This window comes from Dermatophagoides farinae, chromosome 4 (assembly GCF_024713945.1).
Source record: "Dermatophagoides farinae isolate YC_2012a chromosome 4, ASM2471394v1, whole genome shotgun sequence".
Lineage (NCBI taxonomy): Eukaryota > Metazoa > Arthropoda > Arachnida > Sarcoptiformes > Pyroglyphidae > Dermatophagoides > Dermatophagoides farinae.
The window spans coordinates 2186716-2211482 of NC_134680.1; the positions used below are offsets into that span (position 1 = coordinate 2186716).

At 30.0% G+C, this 24767-nt stretch overlaps 2 protein-coding genes across 4 annotated transcripts; one reads left to right on the plus strand and one right to left on the minus strand.

Moving 5' to 3' along the window:
• The first annotated feature begins 583 nt into the window (after nt 1-583).
• Nucleotides 584-7191, plus strand: LOC124489820 (uncharacterized). 2 transcript variants are annotated; one of them, XM_075730210.1, is made up of 7 exons: nt 584-626; nt 1683-2268; nt 2730-2994; nt 3805-4818; nt 4924-5441; nt 5503-6060; nt 6140-7191. In XM_075730210.1, the coding sequence occupies exons 2-7, from the start codon at nt 1984-1986 to the stop codon at nt 6281-6283; spliced, it is 2784 nt and encodes a 927-aa protein (XP_075586325.1). In that variant the 5' UTR covers nt 584-626; nt 1683-1983; the 3' UTR covers nt 6284-7191. The 2 variants fall into 2 exon arrangements, with proteins under 2 accessions (XP_075586325.1, XP_046908168.1); XM_047052212.2 differs by lacking the exon at nt 584-626 and having other exon boundaries at nt 996-2268.
• LOC124500444 (uncharacterized) lies at nt 6470-23028 on the minus strand. 2 transcript variants are annotated; one of them, XM_075730211.1, is made up of 6 exons: nt 22862-23028; nt 21396-21582; nt 18300-21302; nt 9402-9752; nt 8796-9342; nt 6470-8733 (listed from the first exon to the last, which is right to left on the minus strand). In XM_075730211.1, exons 3-6 carry the CDS (start codon nt 18339-18341, stop codon nt 7046-7048), a joined length of 2628 nt encoding a protein of 875 aa, XP_075586326.1. In that variant the 5' UTR covers nt 18342-21302; nt 21396-21582; nt 22862-23028; the 3' UTR covers nt 6470-7045. The 2 variants fall into 2 exon arrangements, with proteins under 2 accessions (XP_075586326.1, XP_075586327.1); XM_075730212.1 differs by lacking the exons at nt 18300-21302; nt 21396-21582; nt 22862-23028 and adding an exon at nt 10028-11077.
• Between the last annotated feature and the right edge of the window lie 1739 nt (nt 23029-24767).

Consider the following 24767-nt stretch of genomic DNA (forward strand, 5'->3'; position numbering starts at 1 on the left):
ATTATAATTCTCATTATTATCCAAAGGTTATGTGCTTGAAGTAAATTCTTCATTTTGTGAAATTTTTTTTTTTTTTTTGAAAAAAAAGTTCATTTTCAAGACAGCCCAATGGATTGATGGATGGATGGATAATCAAATTTAATCATATAGCGATTATTATTATTATTTTCATTCTTCATTTCACACTATACTACTAGTGGTCATTTTTTTTTTTTTTGAAGAAAAAAAAACTGGATAACCTTGAATGTGTCATTATCGTTATCACCCAAAATAAATTGGCCATTTCCAACACATTTGATAATGGCCAATTTTATTGATAATTTGAAGTGGAAAAATTCTTCATGAACATATTGAAACAAATAAAAGACGACAAATTAGTTAGAATCTTTAGCTACTATAAAAAAACAGCAGTGACTGAAGTTTTACAAAATTGTTTGGCCATTTGAGAAAATTCGATTTTTTTCATATCCGTTCGATACAACCGATATTATTAATCGATTGATTGTATTCGAATTTATCCATGTGTGTATGTGTGTGTGCGTGTGAAAATTCTATGAATTGAAGAAATTGAACAACCATCATCATATTGAAATCACCAAATTATCATCTTCACCATCATCATCGTGGTAAGATTCTTTTACTGATTTAATCGAAATTTTATTTCATTGTTTTTTTTTTTGTTTTGTATTTTTGTTTTTCCGGATGCAATGCACACTTATCATTCAACAAATTAAATCTCATAAAATTCATCATTCATCCTTTTATTCGAGAAAAAAATTATCATCGCTATCGATGATGTAGAAAAAAGATGGTGTCGTTGTCATTTTTTTTTTTAAATAAAATTCAATTTAATGATGATGAAAAACGTAGAAAAGATTTTGTTGTTTTAACATTTCTCTCTCTCTCTTTACCGTTGTTGTCATTATCAACATAATCATCATCATTATAGACAGGAGTCATTGAAATGTTATTTGACTATAAATTTCCATCACCGTATATCTATTTGTCTCTAATGAAATGTATTGTATACATACACACACACACAAACACACAAACAGTAGAAAACAATCACAAAAATCCAATTGGCCGGCGCATGTTAATTGGTTTTTTTCTCTCAATGAAAATGAAAACATTTACGAAAAATACGTAGATCCTATTATTATTATTATTATCTTCTTATACTGTATGTTCGTGTGTTGGTTGTAAATGAAATGAAAATTGTCCATTTCATTTTATATCCACCATATATAAGTAGTCAATATATATCTATAACGGCCTGTTTTTTTTCAGTTATTTGATGCGAACGTTGATTGCCACATTATCATTATCGTTACAAATCGACAAACGATTTAGTATTGATCTATTAATTCGATTGGATCAAATTAATTAATAATCATCGATATAATAAATAATCAACACAATTGAATCGATAATACATCATCGATTATTATTCAATGTTTAATTGAATTGTCGATAATTTTATGATTCGAAATCGAATCGAATCGATTCTTGAATCACTCATTTTTTTCCGTTTTTTTCTGTTTATTATTTCTTTTCATTTTTTCTTGTTCGAAAATTTGATTTTTGAAATCCGGTGATGATTGCATTTCATGTGTGTGTGTGTGTGTGTTTGTTTGTTTGTGTTGCATTCTGATTCAAAATCAAAAAAAAAAAAAAAACAGAAAAAACAGTTTTTTCTCTCTTTTATCGATATCGATATTTCATCCATCAAACATGAATCGAACATCATCATCATCAGTTATATTTTGTTATCAAATGAAAATGAACAGACGTGATTTTTGACATTCGAAAATTTAAAACATTCTTGGCCTTAATAACATTTTATTTTATTTGGTGTGTGTGTGTGTGGATGTCATATTGCTAATTTTATGTGATAATTTTTGTGTCATTCAAAATTTGTCTTCTTTATTGAATCCTTTTTTTTAAAAAATCAATTTATCATCTACAATACACATATCAATAATGGATCATCGAATCTGGTCATTATCAACGATTAATTTGATTATCATCATTATAATTTTAGCCATTGTTTGGCAACCATTATTAACATCATCAATTATTGATGATTCATTGCCATTATCATCGACATCGGCGGAAAATCATCATCACCATCATCATTCAACCATAACGGAAAAACATCAACGTCATCCAAAAATATCGAACTACACAAAAGCTGAAATATGGATGAAACGATTTAATTCAAGATTTCAACCATTATTGAAACATTGTTTACAATCAACTTGTCAGGTAAATCCCAAAATTAAAATGTGTGTGTGTGTGTGTGTGCATTTGTGACTAACCAAGTAAAAACACACACAAATCGAACGAATTGATGGCAGAAATTTTGTTTTTCTCATCGATACGGATGTTGTTGTTGCTGTTGCACTCTCCTTATCATTGTTTCCTTTTTTCTGATGAAGATTGCGTAAAAGTAATCATTATCATTATATATATGATGATAATGATAATGATAATTTTTTTTCAATTCACGAAATCTAAATTGTTATGCCAATGGCCATTTTTTTTCTTTCATTATTATGGAAATTATCTATTATATAATTTCAAATCTTATCTACAAATGACAATTTAATTTGAAATTTGAATGTCATTATCTTTTATAATAACTCTTTTTTTCATTTTTTTCATTCCGATTGTCATTACAAAATGTCGTAATTCGTTTGATTGATTGATTTTTTTTTTTGAACTAGTGTCTAGCCAATCTAGATAATCTGGCCACAATGGCCAATGTACGTATTATGATAGAACAAAATGATCATTCCAAACAAATTAATCTTACATCAAACCAACGACGTCGTATGGCAACCATATTATTAACAAATATAATACGTTTAGATCGTTTTCGTGAAAAATGGACGGAAGAAAATTCGTTGATTGATGACGATGAAAATCAAGATCAAGGTAAGATGGTGGAACAACATCATCTAGATTCATGGTTTGAATGTCGATTATCGAGTAAGTTATTGTTATTCATTTGATATTTTATTAGTATAACAATGTGTGTATGAGAGAGAAATAGAAACGAAAATTAATGTTTTGTTTCATTTTCATTCAATGTCATCATAATTGTTTGTTGAAAAATGTAATGGAAATTTCATAATCATCATCATCACCATAACCACAGATTGATGATGATGGTGATAGACTAATAAATCTCATAAGATAAGTTTCAAGGATAACCAAAAAAAAAAAAAAAAAAAAAGATAAATAGATAGTACATGTGTATTGAACAATTGTATTGTGATGAAATATCAATGATTGAATGAATTGAAGTGAACCAAAATGTTAAACAGTTAAAATAATAAAGCAAGCATGACAGAAAAAAAAAATTTAAAATAAACAACAATGATATAACATCTGACAAGAACAAAATGTCAAATTTTTAATCATAGATTTTTGTTAGTGAAAAAAAACAAGAAAATCTCTCATACACACACACACACACACACACACACACACAAACAAACATCGATTACATCATCATCATCGAAATTGTTGTTATTGTATCATTGTTTTTGTTTCATTATGAGAAATAAAAACAAAAATGTTTGTTTTTTTCGTTTGCTTGTTCCAAACAAAAAAAAAAAAAAATTTCATCATCCAAACATTTCCAATTGGTAGGAAAAGTAAAAATAATAATTTAGATAATTCAATTACCACAACAACAACAACAACAACAACAACAATAGCAGCAGTTATTGATACAGATTTATTAATGTTGTTTTTTTTGTCTTTCTTCACTTTTTCTCATCACTATCATTAAAGAAGAATCGATTTGTCCTGATTCATTATCAAATCATCATATTAATTATTATGAAAAAAATCGACAACAATTATTATCATTATTAATGCCGGATTTTTTGGCCGAATCACAACGTACAATGAATAAAAGTGAAAAATCATTATCAATGTTTTCATTTGAATTCATACAAAATCTTGATAATCTATTACGACATTTAAATCGTAATCTAATTTCATTACCACCGATCACATCATCATCAAATATATCGATGAAATTGGAAAAATGGTTTGGACGTGAAAATATTATCGATGATCTGAATCGTATCCATAATTTGAATAATAATGATCCTGGTTTAATTATCGAAACGATGGCATTAATCATTGTTAATCGATTGGTCAAAGGTGAAAGAATTGAATTATTTGAATCAAGATTTTTGCGTGATATAATCGATAGATATGGTATAAAACGTTCTACATCTGAATCTGCTATACATTCATCATTTTCAAACGAAAATCTCGTAATCATTGATCAATATGGATTGGCCAGATTACTCAATGATCTACATATTGGTGGTCTAATCAATCAATCGAATCATGAATCAACCGTAACTCGACATCGTGAACATCGATCTGCACCACACGAGAATCACCACAATCATCAGGTTAAATTTCTTATGAATTCGATTGAAAATAATGATGATCCAATTGAAAAGAATATTGAATGCTATGAATATGATTTCTATGTGGAAAGAATCAGACAAATTCAACATCATATGAAACATCGAAACGATGCTAAAAATTCTTCGGAAGTGAATTTATTAACTGAAAAAGAACTTGAATATTTAGCGCCAATTTTTCTACAGCAAATTCTTTCGAAAGCCTGTGAACGTATAATGATCGATAGCGGCAATGATGATAATGGTGTTATAAAAAGAAAAATATCACATGAAAGACTTCAGTCTGAATCTAGTCATCATTTTAATCATGCTGACGATAAATTGGTTGAAAAGATGGAAAATGTCAACAACATTAGTAATGGTAAGCTCAATTTTATGTTTGGAATTTAAATTTTTTTACACTTTACTTTGTTTCATATATTTCATTACATTGAATTTGAAATAAATTCAAACAATTAATTATTAGCTATCCTATATGGCAATATTTCTGTTCTCATCATAAGTCTATCATCTTTGGCCGGTATATTGCTCATACCAATACTGAAAAGTCGTGCATTTACATTGACCATACAGCTGTTGATTGGCTTAGCATTTAGTTCAATGTCTGGTGATGCATTATTTCATCTGATTCCAGCCGTTCTTGGTATTCATTCACATGATAAACATGATGAAAAAAATTCAACCAATCCCCATGATGATCATAATGATGAAAATCATTTCGAATTTCTTTGGTTTATGGTTGCCATCTCTGCATCAATTTATGTACTATTTCTTTTCGAAGTGATCTCAAATGCATTAGCCAAATTGAAAGAGGATGGAAAAAAATCCGCTAAAGAATCCGGCCATTCTCATCATCATCAACAACATTATCCACATCATCATCATCATCAGGAACATCATCATGATCATCATCATGGACATTTCACAAGTGATGCTACACGTTCAAACAATAATCGAATGAAAGATTCAACATTATCGATTCAGGTAAATATCTATCACCCATATAATCGAATGCTAAGATTATAAGATTTTTTCTTATTATTAGTCTTCATGTGATTCATCAAAAATGCCACCGACAGCAATGGCAATTACGAATATGTTAATATCTTCTAATAATAAAATCGAAGATTCAGCCAACACGTTAAGTCCATCAATATTGTCATCATCAAATTCAAATACAACATTGATCGTTGATAAAATATCTACTAAAAATGATGATGATGATGATGATAGTAAAAATGATGGTGGTATCATCTGTTTGGGAATGACATCATTAGCATTAATTATTACGCTTAGCGATTCCATACACAATCTTCTGGATGGTGTTGCAATCGGAATTTCATTCTCAAATAGTATTTCACGTGGATTATCCACATCTATTGCTGTGTTTTGTCATGAATTACCGCATGAATTTGGTGATTTTGCTGTGATGTTATCGACCGGAATGTCTGTACGACGTGCAGCAACAATCAATTTTGTTTCCGCATTGACTTGTTTCATTGGACTTTATATTGGCCTATTGTTGGGCAGTTCGGATCAGGCTAATCGATGGGCTTTGGCCATATGTGCTGGTCTTTTCCTTTACATCGCACTCTGTGATATGGTAAGTAATGTTATGCAAATACTAAACTGACAAAAAAACAATGGAATTTTTTTTTACATTCCATTTTACCAACCTATAGTTACCTGAGCTTAAAGAGATGACCAATTCAATTTCCACTCGACAATGGTGGACATCATTTCTTATGAAAAATATTGGAATAATTTCTGGTTATTGTTTCATGATATTGGTTGCCGTATATGAAGATAAGATTAATTTCGCATGAATTCATATTCAAATGAACATTTAGCAGAAAAAAAAACCAGCACACATAACAGATAAAAATGCATAAATTCCTTATAATCATGAAATGAACTCGAATTATGTAAAAAAATTTAAAATTTTTTCCCGTTAGAATCATTCATCTATTTACCGTGGAGGGAAAAAATTGATCTGATATTTCTGATATAGATCCAAAATTTATTCATATTTTATTTTAAATAATAATAAGGAAAATAAAAGCAAGTGATGATGATGATTAAGAAGTGGGAAAAAAATCATAATGAGGATGATGATGAGAAAAAATTCAATCATTCATCAAGGAATGAATGTTAAACGTAAAAAAAATATAAAATAAAATTCTATACAATGAAAAAAAAAATGAGATTGAAAAAAAGGGATGAATAAGTGAAAATGAAAGAAAAAATCGGAAATTTTTTTAGCTGCAGGATTTCTGTATATGTATGTATGTGTGGATTTGGATTTTGTCGTCAATATATGAAGTAGATTTGTGTGTGTTATGAATGAAAGATTAATAAATAAATTAAAATGATGTTGATGATAATGATGATGATGATGATGATGAGGGCTTTTTTTGCTTGATTTTTGCATCGAAAAAAAAGGTCAAAGGTTTTTATGGACTTTGTTATGGATATATGCATATAGGTCATTCATAATGTCCAAAGATGATCACCATATAAAATTGATTGATTATAATTGGAGAAAAAAAATTTTTTTTTTTTTGATTTGGTTGAAATCGGTTCAGTTTTTAATGATACATAACATAGCCATTTGTACCTCCGGCTGTTGCTTGTACCCGTGGTGATAATATCGATGAGCTACTTAGATAACCACCATTTGTACCATTACCCGACATGACCGGTATGACCGTCTGTTGTGATCCATAGCTACTATCATGGCTATTCTGTTCATGTTTACTACGTTTACCATTTTTAATCAACTGTGCTTCTTTGGCCGAAGTTTTTTTACTTGAAGATTTGCCATTTAAATGTACGGCACCATGTAACATGGCAGCTGCAGCCGCATGATCACCATAAATTGAACGTTTACGGCAACACATAACCACTGAACAAGTGCAGAAAAATAATGCCAAAGTCGATAATGTTACGAAACATACGAGAAAATTAATCGATGACATGCAAATTTTTTCATTTATCTTTTCCGAGAGCCAAGATTTCGGCCCAATTCGATAATGAGGATGACTACTGAATGTTCCATTAGATGTTTCATTCGTTTCTATAATCGATTGTTGTTCGGCAGTTAATTTATCCGATGTAGCAAAACTAAGATCACCAGTCGATATGACACGTATAACTTTTTCTACACCAACCTCTTTAGCTGCGGTTACATTTGTTTCTTGAAGGATTTCTTTCAATTCACCACTTACATCACGAACTTCACGAGGTCGAGCCAATACACTATTATCCGATCGTCCAGGTAGTTCACCGATTTGTGCTGCCGCTGATGGCAAATCCGAACTAAGATAAATGTCACCACCGCTACTACCGCCCATAATATCTCGATGGTTTTGTAGATTTTGCATTGTACCAGTGATCTGATGATTAATATAATGAATATTCGATTGACCCGATTGATCACATTGTTCCGGACAGCTATTTTTACAGATCTGAATGGTACATTGAAAATGTACTTCCATTGAATCGGGAAATTTGAATGCCTGGAAATGTGCGTAGCTCAACACCGATGCACTTGAGCCAAAGTTTTTGATTTTCGTAAATTTAGACATAAGTTTCGATCGTACAATACAACCGTTGGTGTCGACTAATTCGATTGGTGCTCGTTTGCCATCATGAGCTACACAATTTCTGACCAACATATCGAATTTATTCTCCTCATCTTTGATAGCTAATACCATTGTCATTGTTTGGCCAATTTTTACAATACCGGCTACTTCACTTGCCCATGGACCACGACCAACTTGAATCTGCATCCAACAACCGACATTATCACCAGCGAAATCGGCTCGAACTACATCGACCATATCGACTGGGAATGGACGGAATGATACGGATTTTTCATATTGATCATGCCATGTGCATCGAAGTTTCCGCGCCTGATCCCAGGCTTCTTGTACGAATGGATCATATTGAAATATAACGGTGTTTTCGAAAAAGTTTCCAGCATTAACATTGCCATAGGCTGTCAATGAATTTGGTCCCATATTACCGGTGGTACCACAACTATCGATTCGTATATCGAAATAAATTGATGAACGACCAGAACCGGATGGCAAATGGATACAATTCGGTTGACTAAAATGTCCTTTACTGAAGATGATACCATTGAATGGACGATCAAATTCAACTGATACTTTCATGAAATTCTTTTCACATTTAACATCTAAATGAACAATTTTAGCTAATTCAGGCTGAGCAATAGGCCATATTTCATTAGATGATGTTTGACGATCGTAATCTGGATGTAAAAGATACAAATTAGAATGAGATTGAGTTTGGAAACTATATATCATATATTACCGTTGATCAATTCATTGTGTCTATCATCACCTGAATCGATATATTCGGCAATAGTGTGGACCATTGGATCAATACCACTCATACCTACTGGTTCAATATCGATATGAGCTGGTGATCCAGGTGGACCTTGTTGTTGTTGTTGTTGCTGTGGTGGTGGTGGTGGTGGACCTTGATGATGCATCATTTGTGATTGTGGTTGAGGAGGCATCAATGATTTTGGTCCTGGTTGCATAATTCCATTTGAACCATGTGGTGGTAATGATTTAAAGATTGGTTGATGACTACCATATCCTGGGGGTGGTGGGTGTTGTTGAAATTGTGGTGGTGGCGGTCCTCGATGACCTGGATTTGGTCCATTTGGTGGAAATGATGGTCGCATATTTTGTGGACCTGGTTGACGCATCATTTGTGGTCCTGGACCACGCATTGGTTGCGGCGGTGGAGGATGTGAATGATGAACTTGTCGTAACATATTCGAACTGGATGTCATTAATGGGCCATTTAAAAATCGTGTATTAAATCGGAGATCAAACGGAAGTCGAGCAAACTAAAATGATTAATTATAATAACAAACTATTCTTAAATCAACAATGATCAAAATCATACCGGTCTTTTCAATTTGGAAAGAGAAAATTTTGAATCCGATTCAGCCCCCATAAGATCGGATTCAGAATCAACGACGGCTGCATGTGATAATGATGCCGGTCCAATCGGACTTGGTATACGTATCGATCCATCCATTGTTGATTCATTTGCAAGTAGATCTTCAACCATACCGGGTATCAGATGTTGTGGGCTGTTACCACTATTCGAGGATCCATCGGATCCACCACCACCATTACTACCATCATGATGATGGCTACTAACACCAATCGATGAACTAACATCAATAGAATCATCACTTTTATGTGTCGGTGAATCAATGGAATGATCGGCAATGGCAAACAATAGACAAGCCTGTGAAGAAAAAAAAAAATAAAATTTTGAAAAATTTCAATTTCAAAATCATCAATTTCTAATTTAAAATTATAGTAACGAACAAAAACAATAAAATTGAATATATCAAAGTCATTTATATTCAATCAAAGATTAACCTATTTGCATTTGATTAATATTATTGAAATTATTATACGAAAAATATCTCTTACACACGGGAACGGTAACCAAAAAAAAAAAAAAAAAAAAAAATCGGAGAAAAATATTCGACTTTGACCTTCACTTTGATTACTGACCCTGTTTCTCTCTTGTCTTTTTCCCTCCTATCGATCGATGATGAGATGATCAAGTTATTTGTTTCACATAAACAAAAATATTTATCATCACCATAACTATCGTCAGATATCCATTCATGAATGATACATGTTCCGATGGTTCAAGATATTAAAATTCAGGTGCTCAATTATATCAATGATTCGAATGATAGTTGTAATGGTACCACAAAGCGGTTGTTGAGGGTTAGTCATACCACTACTATCGGTCATCATTAATATCAAGCTGATATGCGATAAATTAATTCCCGTTTTTTTTTATATTTTGTTTTGCATTCTTTCGAACGAAGTAATGTTTGCAATGTTTGTATGCATGTTCGATGTGTTTCCGAATTCCAATCCGAATCGGTCAAATGTAGCCGATAAATTATGGAGAAGAGAAAAAAATTCGGCTGTTGAAATCACGATTATATCGACCGGTTTTTTTAATCGTTCATTTTTCTATTTCCCGGCTATCTATGGATGATGATGATGATGATGTTGATAATCGGTAAATTCGGTCAACGAATTTGTTGGTGGTAGATGTTTAGACCGACTGACCGACAATTATTTTTTTGATAGTTGGTTGGAAGAAAAAAAAATTTTTTTCCACCATTCATTTACCGGGATCTTAATTATCATTTTTATAAATCTAGCAGCATTTCATGCCAATGTATAAGATTCAAGATGAATCGGCGGTTAGGATAACTTCGATATCGATATCCTCATTTTATTCCTCTATTGATAATGATGATGAAGTAGGAAATTGATCGACGAGAAACAAAAAATTCAAATGAATTAAATATTTTTTCTCTTTCCAAATGCTATTAATAGCTTGGAAAATAAAGATAAAATAAATCGATTATTTATGTCCATGTATTAGTATTTGATCTTCATTTCGGTTTACCCATTGATGTGGATGATGATGGTCATGATCGTCATCTTCGTTGAAGGGAAATAAATTCGGGATAATGGTAATGCCATTCACCAAATATTTTTTTTTTCGTCTTCTTCTTGTCAAACAAAGTGACAATCAGTTTTCACGCAAAAAAAAATTTTTCATTCTGTTATTGACATGAACAGGTCGAAATAGCCCGATTTTTTCCTCATAAATCCAAAAAAAAAATTCGAGTTCGAATTATCCAACCAGTTTCGACAACGGATCATATATTCTTTCAATCAATCAATCAATTTTCAATCATCATAATCGTCCACATCATTAACATTATTATGTTTTCGTGATCAATGTTATCGCGTGATCTACATAATGATGATGATGATCCAAATCAAATTCGATTTTTTTGATTCAATTTTTAAATGATCTAATTTTTTTCTTTTGTTTTTTTTCTGGATCATTAGCCACTGATCGACAAGATTTTTTCATTTGAACATGAATTTAGTCGACGAAAAAAATTGACTTGAAAGAAAATATTCCAGTGAAAAGAATTACTTAAAATCATTAATAGTATCATCAAACTGTGAATTAAATCTGTCTGGTTTTTTTTTGGAAAAAATGGACAAAATCCAAACAAAAAATTACAGCAAAAACCTCTTGCCTTGCTATATAAATAGATAGGTAATAAATTTGGCCCCTAAATTGAAGAAAAAATAATTCATAATTAACTTTAATTTCTGTTCAATTTTTGTTTGTTTTTTCAATTTAATCGGCTCATTTATCTTAATGATTTGATCTTGATTTTGAATTTTTTTTATAATGGGTAAATACGAATTACCCTTTTTTCTTTCTTCCAAAATCCATCATGTCGTTCGTTAAATAAGACTGCACATGCATTATCCAGTCATGAAAAATATGAACAAGAAGAAAAATACTAAAAATGTCTTCGTCTCTTCTATCATCATCAAGGTAATAATCATTTGTTTCTTTTTTTTGGGGTTAACAGAAAATTCCATTCCATAAAAATGTGAAGATGTTTACATCAGTTGCCCATCAAACACACACACAAACACATAAGATGGTTGGTAGAAAAAAAAGAACATCGATAATCCAGTTTATAAACTACCGACAGCCATGGCATTTTTTTAACGTTCATCTTTATCATCATCATTCTCATTATGTCGTATAAATGCGTCCATATAAATACAGCAAATCATAATCATCATATGAGAACACACTTGGCTTTGGGTCACCAGCCAAAAAAAAAAAAAACAACAACATCACCAGGTATAAAAATCATAATAATATACAAAATGCTTAAACAGATATTTAAATTTGATTTTTCTTCTTTTCGGCAGGGAAAAAAACCGGATATTTTTTGTATGAACATAAAAACAATATACAAATTACTTAGATGTCGCAAACACACACGAAAATGTCATCGAGGTTAACAAGCAACTGACAAATTTATGACGTCTTGTTTGTTTGATCATCATTTTCTGGTTTCAATTTTTTTTATGATGATTTATTTTTGAATTCTAAATTTGATATTATGTCAAATGTCATTCGTATATAACGGAGGAATTTTTCGATTTCTTGTCATTATAATTTATCGTCATGGGAATTTGAATTTATTGTTGTTGTTGATGATGATGATGATGATCTGCCATCGATTTGATATCCAATGATTTAACCGATTCAAAAACACAATTATTATGAAGACATTCTGTTTTGATACCTTTTGTTGTTGTTGTTGTAAATTCATTTGTCTTCAAGCCATTTTTTTTTCTTTCTTCTTGATGATCAACAACATGATGGTCGATGATGATGATGATTATCGACACATATCAACATGACACATGACCACATTCATTTGTTCATCATGATCATTATCAATGAGTACAAAGAATATATTTGATGGTGATAATTTTCTATCGACTATCGATCGATATTAACCATAATATAAATTGATAGAAAGATTATCCATTTAACAAACACTATAGTAGGAATTAGAAAATTGGTTATTTTTGAAATGGAATTTTTTTTCAAAAAAAAAACGATAATTTTCAAGTAAAAATTTAATATCATCATCAAAAGAGAAATGAAAAAATCAAATTATTCAGTCATCGATCATTCGAATCGAATTGTAACAAACAAACAAATAATCAGACCAAACAATTCAATAACAAACAAATCGAATCAAATTGATCGACATATGATGGATGGCCGATTTTGTTATCGTTGTTGTTGTTGCTGCTGCTGTTTTTATTGATGATCGATTCGATTCGATTTGATTCGAGATGGATGGATGGATGAAAAAAAAGATAATTATGGCATCAAATCTCTTCGTCAAATTTTGAAGATGAATTTTGTTTTCAAATTTTTAAACTAACAAAACAAAACAAAAACCAAAAAGAAATGGAAACAATTATCATACATTATTGTTGCTTCAAATTTGTGATTCGTCCGTCCAAACAACAACAACAACAACAACAAAAATGTTTCGCTTTCGTTTCTTGAACACAATGTCTAATGGTTTAATCAATCAATCATTCAAAATATTGTGTGCATATATATGTGTGTAGGTGTTTGATGACCATGGATTGCATTGACCCAAATGGCCAGGAAAATTTTCCGACGATTCGTAACACATGTCATCAATGGTGGTTTGGTGTCATAAAAAATTATTATTATTATCATCATCATCACCACCATCATTCATTGTCTAAAAATAAGTCAAATTCCATTGGAATCATAAAATTTTTGTTTTGTTTTTCTTGCCTTTTAGCATTTTTTTTTTAAAGATATTTTTGGAATCCAAATCATAATCATCATCATCATCATCATCATTGGTGAGCAACAAGTTGGCCGACCATCAAATCGATGGTTATTATTATTAATATTATGGCCATCATTGATTATCATCGGCCATCGATTATGAAATTGAAATTCAATGTCTTCATTTATCATCGAAACATTTTGTTTTTGTTTTTTTTGAACAACCTGAATAGAAAATTTAGTTTGGCCATTCATTTTTTCTTTTTGTTTGTTGGTTCCAAATTCGGATCGATTAAATTATCGATTCGAATTTTGGCTATTTTCATGATAATTATTATATGATCAGATTAGATTCTCCTCATGATCCATATTCTGATGGCCTAGTTGTTTCTATTCGGGTTGTAAACAATTAATAATTTCTTCAAGCAACAAACAACAATAACAGCAACATAAATCTGAATCCTTGAACCTGAAATGTTGAGTTATTTTCATTCATATATGGATGTTTTAAGCTAAATATTTATGAACATGTGATATGATATGATTATTTCAATGAAGAGGTAAGTCAAAAGGATTTTCATACTAACCACTCATCCATCTAGTCATCCAATTCAACGATGACCAAATAGAAACTAGTTTTTTTTGTATAAAAAAAAACAACAACAACAAAAATTATCGAATGCAATCGATAATTTTTTCTTCCACTCTAACCTCATCCATTACTTATCGACCAATATTCTAAAAGGTACTTGGCCAAATTTTTCTTCTGATTATAAAAAAAAATTGAATTGGTATTTGGTGAAGAGAAAAACTTTGTGATCGACCGACGACCACAGACTAATAATATTTGAATACTTCACTCACACCCAGAATCAACATCATCATATCCATTTCAATGATATGTATTCGAATTTGTATATATGCAAATTTTCAAATTTCACATCATCCACATCGACTGACAAGAATACTTGTGATGATTGTGATGATAATGGATGATGAAAATGCAAATGTTAAAGATTTTTGGTGTTGTTGTTGTTTCGAGGTCAATATTCTAAGTCGATGGATTTGGTTTTGGTTGGCGTTTTTTTTACCTCCAAAATTCATTCATATAAAACACATAGGCCAATCCGATCCAATCGAATCAAATCAAATCAAATCTTATTCGACACGATTGATATTATACAGCCTGTTTCTGTTCCCTCTCTTGACCTTGATAATTTTTTTTTTCGCACCCAATTCCCGAATTTTTCTTATTTTCTTGTTTCGTTTGGTCAATTGAGTTTTTCTTCTTTTTTTTGCAGATGATGTCTAGCCTTTTGATATACGAAATTTTCAGGAAATAATAATTCTCTTTTGTGTTTGTTTGTGTATGTGTGTGTGTGTGTAAATAGAGGGCTATTATTACTCAAAAAAAAAGACAATCAATGCAGAAATAATAATAATCGAAAACATTCTTTTTCCTCATTTATATTATAGCAAAAAAAAAAATATTCGATGAATATCAAGAAACATACAAAAAAAGCTATGGGTCAACTTAGTCGGTCAAAATCAATGGATTATTATTACCATATGTAACGATTATGATTTACCTTTATCATTATAATCATAATCATCATCATCATCATCATCATCATAATCGACATTATCGTGATGATCATAACAAACAAACAAGCAAAAAAAAAAAAAAAAAGATTGTGTGTCTATTCATTCTTATCTCGAACCATTTATTATCATCATCACTCACTCAATTTGAATTGCCATACATTTTTGATGGGTGCTGAAGCCAATAAACGTGGAAAAAAACTTTCATCTAAAAAAAAATATCTGAATTCAAAATTTGTGAAGATAATTTTTTTTTTTTGATCAAAATTATTATTCGGATCGCCATAATCGCCATAATTTTTTTTTGTCGTATCCTCATTTAAAGCAAGAAGGGTTCTCTTCAAATCATATAACCGATCATTTTATTGTTGAATGTAAATTGTATGTGTATGTTGAATGCATCATCAATTCGTCGATGATCGGATTCAAACATAAACGACCGAAGGTCACGTTTTTTTACCAAACAACAAAAGAATCAACAACAGAATGGATTTATGGATATAATGTAAGTTTGTATGATTTGTTTTTTCTCTCTTTCTCTCAGTCGCTAAATCTCTAAGTAAATTATTCTGTTATAGATATAATAATGATAATAACTGACGACCCGATGACACGATTCAATATTTTATACACAAAAAAAATATCTTGTTTTGTTACAGATTATCATCATCATTATTATTATTATGAAATATGTAAATTGAATACGATGATGATGCTTATGCTAATTGGGATTCAGTTTCTACTTAACATTGTTGTTCAACAAGCACTAAACGAACATTTTTTTCTAGGTAGGTAGGTAAATTGTGGTTCATTTTTTTGTGGTTATTATTATTATTATTATAATCATATACTCTCATACAGATGATAACAACAACATGAATGAATGCGAACAACAACAATTTATCAACGATAATATGATCCAGATTTCTTTGCTACGATGATGATGAATTAGGTGTGGGTGCATATTGTATTTTACAGTTGAATAATAATGGCTTGTTCTAATCTGGTCAGAGGAAATTTATTTTTTTTTCTCTGTTTTTAATACAATGTGGTGTAATGTTTACTCACTTGAATTTTTCTTTTTTCATTCATTCATTCATTCATTTATTTCAGCTTTGTGATTTGATCGAAAATAAAAATCCTGATAAGTCGAGACATAACTAAATAGGCTACCGGGTATTATCATTTTATTTATCATCATCAGCAGTATTATTGTTGTCATTTGATCATCATCGTTTGTTGATGTTTTTTTTTATGAATTTTCATTCATTCAATTCGTGAACAAAACGGTGATGATAACGGAACTTTGCATTTTTTTTTTCTTTCTTCAAATAATGGACTTGATTATTGAATAGAAAAAAAGTGCAAGAATAAAGAATCTTTTTATTCGAAATAAAAATTAGAAATAGCCGGTCATTTTTTTTCTTGATATTATTACCAGTATGGTATTTATTATTTGAATGTTATCTATTTATTTATTCAAAATTTTATTTTACGATCAAATACAATGAATGATGAAGCTCAACATTTCAAAGAAAATAAATTATAATAACGAAAAGACTAAATGATGGTCATCATCATAAATGATGTTTCGATGGAACATATGGTCGAAATAGATGATGATGATGATGAAAAAGGAAACGATTTGTTTTGTGTTTTGCCGCACAATTAATTAACACACACACACACACGATCTCCAAATACAAATCCATTTTTTTTTCTCTTTGCCCATATGTCCGATATATATTCACATTCACCAATCACCAATCAAGTCACGGATTCTCATCAACATTGGCTTTACAAATGACGATGATGATTATGAGGAATGAAAAAAAAGAAGAAAAAAAAATTTTCGCAGACTTTGGAGAATTTTTTTTCTTCTTTCCCTTTACTTTGTTTTTCAACGTGAAATGAATGAATGAATTTGACCCAAATATTATCCTTGATAATGATGATGATGATGATGAAGACCATTCATTCACTTTGTCAGTCAATCAGTCAGTCAGTTACAGTTTTCAGGGTCATTTCATTTCAGTTAGGTAGATCTAATACTATCTAGATACAACTTAAAGTAAGTTACAAAATGATCAATAATAATGACGATGATGATTAGGATGCCAGATGTAGAAATTGAAAAAAAAAATTAAAAACTACTAAAAAAGAAATTTCCATTGTCATCATTTTCATCGTTGTCCATTATGGATGTTTACCTTGAATTAATATCCTTAAAAATAATAATAATAATAATTTAGAATGACCAGATGTCATTTAGATATGCAATGGTAAAATCTTCAACATCATCATCAACAACAACAACAACAACAACGATGATGATTTTGATAAAAAAAAAGAAGAAAAATTGTACCATAAAATCATCAGATTTTGCATTTTTTTAAGATTTTTATCTTTCTTTTCTTCTCTCACTCTATCTCTTTAGATGAAGGATATAACCGTTAATTTAATCATAAATAAAAGTTGAAAGAAATTCTCTTCTTTTAAACATTATCAACATTTTTATCATTTGTCTAAAGGTTATTGTTATAAACATCATTCTACTTTCAAGTTGGCTCTTGTTGTTATTTTTTTTTTTTTTTTTTTTTTTTTTTTTTTTTTTTTTTTGGTTCGTTCATTAAACAAATCAACAGGTTGTTTGGTTGATATTGTCATGTTATTCAAAGTGTTTTGTTTTGATGCACATTGTTTTTTTTTATTACAATTATCAACATTGCTAGCCTATGACAAGTATGATGATGATGACCTAGAACGATATTCATATTCGGAAATTATCATCATCATCATCATCATCAACACCGGGTGGGTAGTTGTTATGGGACAAAAAAAAAATTCAGCTTTCAAATCATTAACTATCATCAACTACATACATGCATACATTTCACACAAAATTTTTTTTTCATTTTGATAATTAAGTTCGATAATTATTGAAAAACTAACAAGAAAAAAAATAATCAATCAATAACTTACCGATGAAAGAAAAAGAAAGAAAAATGAATATTTTCGAATCATTTTTTGTTGTTTGTGTGTGTGTATGTGTGTCTTCTGTGAGGAATTTTACAATTTAAATATTTTTAAATTAAATAAGAATTTATGGCACTTGGTTTGGCAAAAATCTGTAGTTGGTAAACCAGACACACTCGCACATCAAAAGATGCAAATGCACAAAATACACACACACACACACGCACACGCACACATATATACACACGTGTATGATGATTAGCTGATAATGATGATGATGATGATGAGCGGTGGTGGTCGCAAAAAAAAAAAATAATGTTAATTATTGTCAACAATATTAATTAATAATGATTAACAAATCATGAATTGTTTTAATTCATTTTAAATGATGAAATTCAAAATATTTGTTGAGCAAATTTTTCAATTCAAAAACAATTGAACAAAACAAAAACAGAAAAAAAAACAGATCACATTTAGTGCTCGTGAAATATTTCGACATTGACCGCGAACCAACGTTATATGTGATGATGATGATTCAAATTATTTCAACAACATTTGATATGAAAAATTTTTTTTGAATATAAGTTTTTATACCATACTCTCTTCATAACATTTTTTTTACTTTACTGATTTTATTTGACTTTTGGTCACTTTTTTCTTTGCTCCCTCTTCTTGATCTTCTTTTTTTTCTTCATTATCATCATCCGGCAACTGTATCGAGATAACGAAATATGTTAACACAAAATGTGATAATCATTTCATGAACAGTGGAGGCCAACAAACAAGAGAAATAGAAAAAAAAGGATTGACTAAATATCCAAACAACACGCATATCAAATACCGACCATCATCAACAACCAGAAATAAAAATGAAACAACAAACCCAAAGAGAAACTGGTCAAATGCTATGAAAAGAAAGCAGTAAAAAAGAAAATGTTACAGCAACAAGTCAGAATGTGTGGTCAGTAAGTATTTTTTTTCTTCTTCTTCTTCTTTCTTTGTTTACAAATTTTGAGATGTTGAATAAAAAATCGAAACAAATAAGATTGAATGAAAATGAGTAGAATAAATGAAAAACTAAAGAGACGACGACGACCATCCAAAAAAAAAACTCGACATTCTTTCATTGATAATAAGAGGGGCATAATCAAGTTTTCATCATTCGTTCATCAGCGATATGGATAACGGAACAACAACAACAACAAAAACAACAACCACCAGTTTTTTTTTAATTTGATGTGCCACCAGGTCAGGATGGTTTAACACTCACTATTTTTTTTCACTGAATCAGGTATAAGATGAAAAAGTATGAGAAAAAAAATTAGGAGAAAGAAACGAAAAAGAGGTTTGGCTAGCTTGATAATCGCGTAAAACATTTTTTTTCCGAAAAGAAGATCAAAATTTCTGAATAAGTTTGTAACAATTCCTCATTAGATGTTACCATATGGAATTGGGCTTTTTCTTTCTCGTTTTTTTTTTGGATTGGTTGAGAATTTTTGGTTAAAATTCTTGCTACAGCAATCCATTCTTTTCTCCATCGCAATCAAAAAAAAAAATTGTAACAAAGTTTCAAAACTTAATTAATCATTAATGAGAGATATCTTTTATGTAAGAAAAAAAATTAGAATGAATAGAATAAGTATGCATTGGTGATACATATCATTATCAATCAAATCAAAGTGAATTAAAACAAAATTGATTCAATAATGATGATTAAATCTGATGCATGCTTGTGTGTGTGTTCTAGTTTCTAATGAATGTGCACTGAATGAATTTTTTTTTCTATGAATCGATACGCTTTTTCTTAAGTAAAATTATTGGGTTTTATGAATAATAAAAAGCCTTGAACATGATCAATGATAAAAATTCATTTTCAAAACAAACCGGATTCCTCTAATTGTGATGAATATTAATATTTAGAAATATCTAAAACATATTGATTGAAACCGTCGGCAGCATCATGAAGTAGTTCGATCAGTTTTTGATCAGTTAGTTTCAAGCGATGATTATTGATTGTGCACCCATTGATGATAATGATTGACCAGCACCACCACCATCAGCACCACCAAAATTAAACACATAAATAAGAGCAATCCTATCATCATCATCATCATCGAATAAAATAAATGGTAACACAAATGTAACAGAAGAAAAGAAATCATTGTTACAATGCATCGAATGTAATCGGATATCAATAATAAAAATAATGATAATCATCACCCATGATGGTCAATAATGATCAAACGGGAACTGTTGTGATGTTGATCAGATTTTTAAAAAGGAGTTTTGATTTTTTTTTCGTGATTATCATTCGTCAGATTTTTCTCTATATAAAGTCAACCATTATAATTATCATCACCAATAACAACATCGGCATGATCATTGATCGATTGATATTTGATCGGAATTTTTGAATATTCAATCTGACCATTTTTTTCTGTGGCTTTCAGACTATTTTTTCGAACTTAGAGTGACCGACAGACCGATTGACAGAATGACTGACTGACTGACTCACTAACATTTCAAATAAAAAAATAACGAAAAAAAAAATATTCCGGTCAACATATATTTGTGGTTGTAATCATCATCATCATCATCATCATCATCATTGATCATCATGGATGATCTATCGATCTCTTTTTGTTGAAAATGATCATGATGATTATCATCATCACATTCCAATTCTAGTTGTGTTGGTAATCATTGACGCCATGGTTGAACCAATTTTTTCTTTACAACCCACTTCAGTTAACTAATAAATCGATCATTTTATTTCATTTCAAATCCAATCTGTGGTGGCTTCAACACAAAAAAATTATCAAATTTATATGAGGTCAACAAATGTTGTTGATGACGATTGGTGAATTTTTTTTTCTAGGTTAATAATCCAAATGATACACATATACAAAAACATTTGATTGATATAGGTGTGATACTCTACAGATAGTAGTAGTTGTTATAGCATCTTGAAACGAATCGATTTCGAAGTAAAAAAGAAAAATGAAGAAGCTAGAAATTTGGAATATTAAGTGGATGATGATGATGATGAAGAAAAAGAAAAAAAAACAAAATGAAATTCAGTTCATACATCCATGTACTCACATAAATTAAATGATTATTAACCGATTGGTTGTTGTTGTTGTTGTTGTTGTTGCTTATCCATCTATACATCCATCCATCCGTTTTATTTTTCTTTTTGTTTTTATTCACAATGATATAATGATGATTGATGTAAATCGAATCGACACGATCATGTACAATTCAATTCATTCTTTGGTCATTTAGATTCCTGTAGGCGAATGCAACAAAAAAAAATCGGGGGGAGGGAGTTTCGGGGATGATGACGTTACTAAAATTAGATAACTGTTAATAGAAGTAAATTCAAGCAAAAGTAATTTTTCGATAATCTCTTCATGGATGGATAGAAATCCATCTACCTGTACGAAATCCGATGGTGATACACACACACACACAATATTGGTAGGCAAAATCTTTCTTTTTGAATATCGATCACTCACGAATAGAACATACCTATTATTATTATTATTAACATTTCCACATCAATCAATACAATCGATCGGATCAATTGATTGATCGTATTGAAGATAATTTAAATTTAAATCATCATTTTTTTTCTCGAAACAATATATCTGATAGCTTCCATTCATTCATTCGTGTGTCATGTGGTCATTGTGGTTGCATCAACAAAAAAAAAATCTCATGTGTGTATGTATGGTTAACTCAATTTAAAATTTAAATTAATTTTTTCGCCTTCAATCACCATCATCTTGATTGTTGATGATAATGAACGGAAAAAGTTTTGATCGATTTTTAAATTTTTGATTTTTTTGTTCTTTTTTTAAATCCTATCTGAACACACAATTGTTTTTGATCGTCATTTGTCCTTGTTGTTATTGTTATTGTTATTGTTGTTGTTGTTGGTGGTGGTTGTTTGAAAACAAAGAAATAGATTTTCAAATAATCGTCATTATCATCACATTCTCGTGATTGGTTCTTATTAGATAATAATAATAAATAATAATCTTGTATTAATAAAAAATCGTGTTTTAAATCTAAAAAAAAAACATTGATTATTGACACGAATAATTCCAATTTGAATTTTATTCAATTTTTTTTTCATCAAAACAAAACAAAAATGAATGTTTGAAAACCCCAAATCTTTAATCAAACACAAATCTCATTCATGATCAATTTGATTCGCTAGAATAAAATATCTTTCGATCATTATCAGAAGAAAATAATGGTGTGGTTATAATAATAATAAACATAACTAATAAAATCAGAACATACACACACACACACACACACACGAACACAGAAGCGAGAGTTAAAATGTTCAATTGTTGTTGTTGTTGTTGTTGCTATTCAGAAGCTATATATATATTGTCTATATCGGTCAGTAGTGGTAATTTTTTTTTCTGTTATTTGAACCGAAAAAATAAATCTGATCAACAGGTCCCTGTATGAGTATAATCACCCCCTTTTTTTGGCTATTTTTTCATCATTCTTTATAATATATGGTCATCTGGAATATATCTCTCACTTACCCGAGGAAATAAATAAGATGAATGGATGAATGAAATCACTCTCAAGATCAGTCGATTTGTTATATTGTCCGATCTGTTCTTTGTTATCATTATTGTTGTTGATGATGATAATGATGATAATCGACCGACTTTAACAGCTCTAAATCTTCTCTTTTATTTTAAACAAATTTTCTTTTCTTCTCAAGAACCTATATCAGCATTTATCGATGGTCATCTTTTACACATACACACACACACACACAACACATCTGCACTTATCCGATGGCTAGTGAGTGTGTGAATTAAGTGGATTCGTTGAAAAAGAAAAAAAAGAATGTTTAAGAACAAAACGATTTGTCTTTGATTTTTGTTTTTCTTACCATTTCATTGAAATATTTTCCTTCTTACCGATTCGTATCTATCTATCTATCGTTTGATATATATAACTACCTACCTAACAACTTGAATCACATGCATTCTTTTTCAAATTTTTTTTTCATGCTGACCTCATTCTGAAGAAAAACGATGCAATAAATATTAGTACCAATAACAACAACAACAACAACAATCATCCCAGATCGATGATACTCTTTTATTACAAGTTTTTTCCATTGAATTTTTTTTTTGGAGATTTCCAAATCAAAAACGTAAAAAAATTATCACTAGGATAAATTATTTATAAATTTTTAATGAATGGTATATTCCAATGGGATACATGAAGCGTGTGAGTGTTTTCATGTTTTTTTTTTTTTTTTTGGTTCAACAACGAGAGTGAATTCTCTGTAGGAAACAAACGAACAAATAAAGTTAAATAAAATATAGTCATTGGACAAATGTAGTAATCAGAAAAAGCAAAAAAAAAATTCCATAGCATTTAAAATGTGACATGCAAACACAAATGATTTAGAAATATTCCAAATTATACAACCAAGAGGATAATCATATAACAATGCAACATCATAATAATCATGATTTCAACATCAGGAATAGAGAGAAAAAATGGGTGCAGTTTGTGGTTTTTTTGTTCATTATGTGTAAATGATAATGACATTGTCATTTATTGTTGATTCGACAATTTGACAATAATCATCATTATGGTTTGGTGGGTGATGGTGGTGGTGGTTTGTTTACATTTTTCACTTTTCATCATTTTTTTTCATTTTCATTTGATTGAATTCGATTTAATAATGTATTGTTATTATATTTCGAAAGTTTTTGTTTCGTTGAAATAATGAAATTGTTGTTGTTGTTGTTGTTGTTATACTTTTAGTAGTTATCATATTTTTCAGAGAAAAAAAAGGTCAACCACAATGATGATTGGAATTAAGGAAGAATTCAGTTATTTTGTCCAATATTTGTAGTGGTGATGGTCACGGATAGGATAGTTTTTTTTCGCCATTTAAATTTTATACTATATACTACTCCGATATGATCTTGTTAATCAAACTTGCCTTCGCATGGATATTTTTTCAAATTTAACCTTTGACTGATTTGTGTATGCGCGCTTGTTGGTTGGTTTTTGACCGATAAAACTTGCAACAAAAAAAAACAAGAAAAACAAAATTTCCTTTGAACGAAACAAATATTATTTCGAATGGTAAATTGATGAAGAAGGAAGTAATGATATGATGATGATTGTTGTAGTAACGGTGACGATGTTGAGAAAAGCAGAAAAAAATGTCATCAAATATCATCAAGATCTTGATGATGATGATGATGATTGAAGGTAGGTAGTTAGGATGGATGGATGGATAGATTTGTAATTAATATCGTCGGTTAATGATCCATCCTTTTTTCATGCAATCAAATCCATGATTTTAAATGAATAACAGCATCATCTTCGTTTTTATCTTTTTTTCTTTTTCTCGACAATGATGAGACGGCAGTATTAGAGGGGTAATAATTGTTGAACATTCCATTCCATATA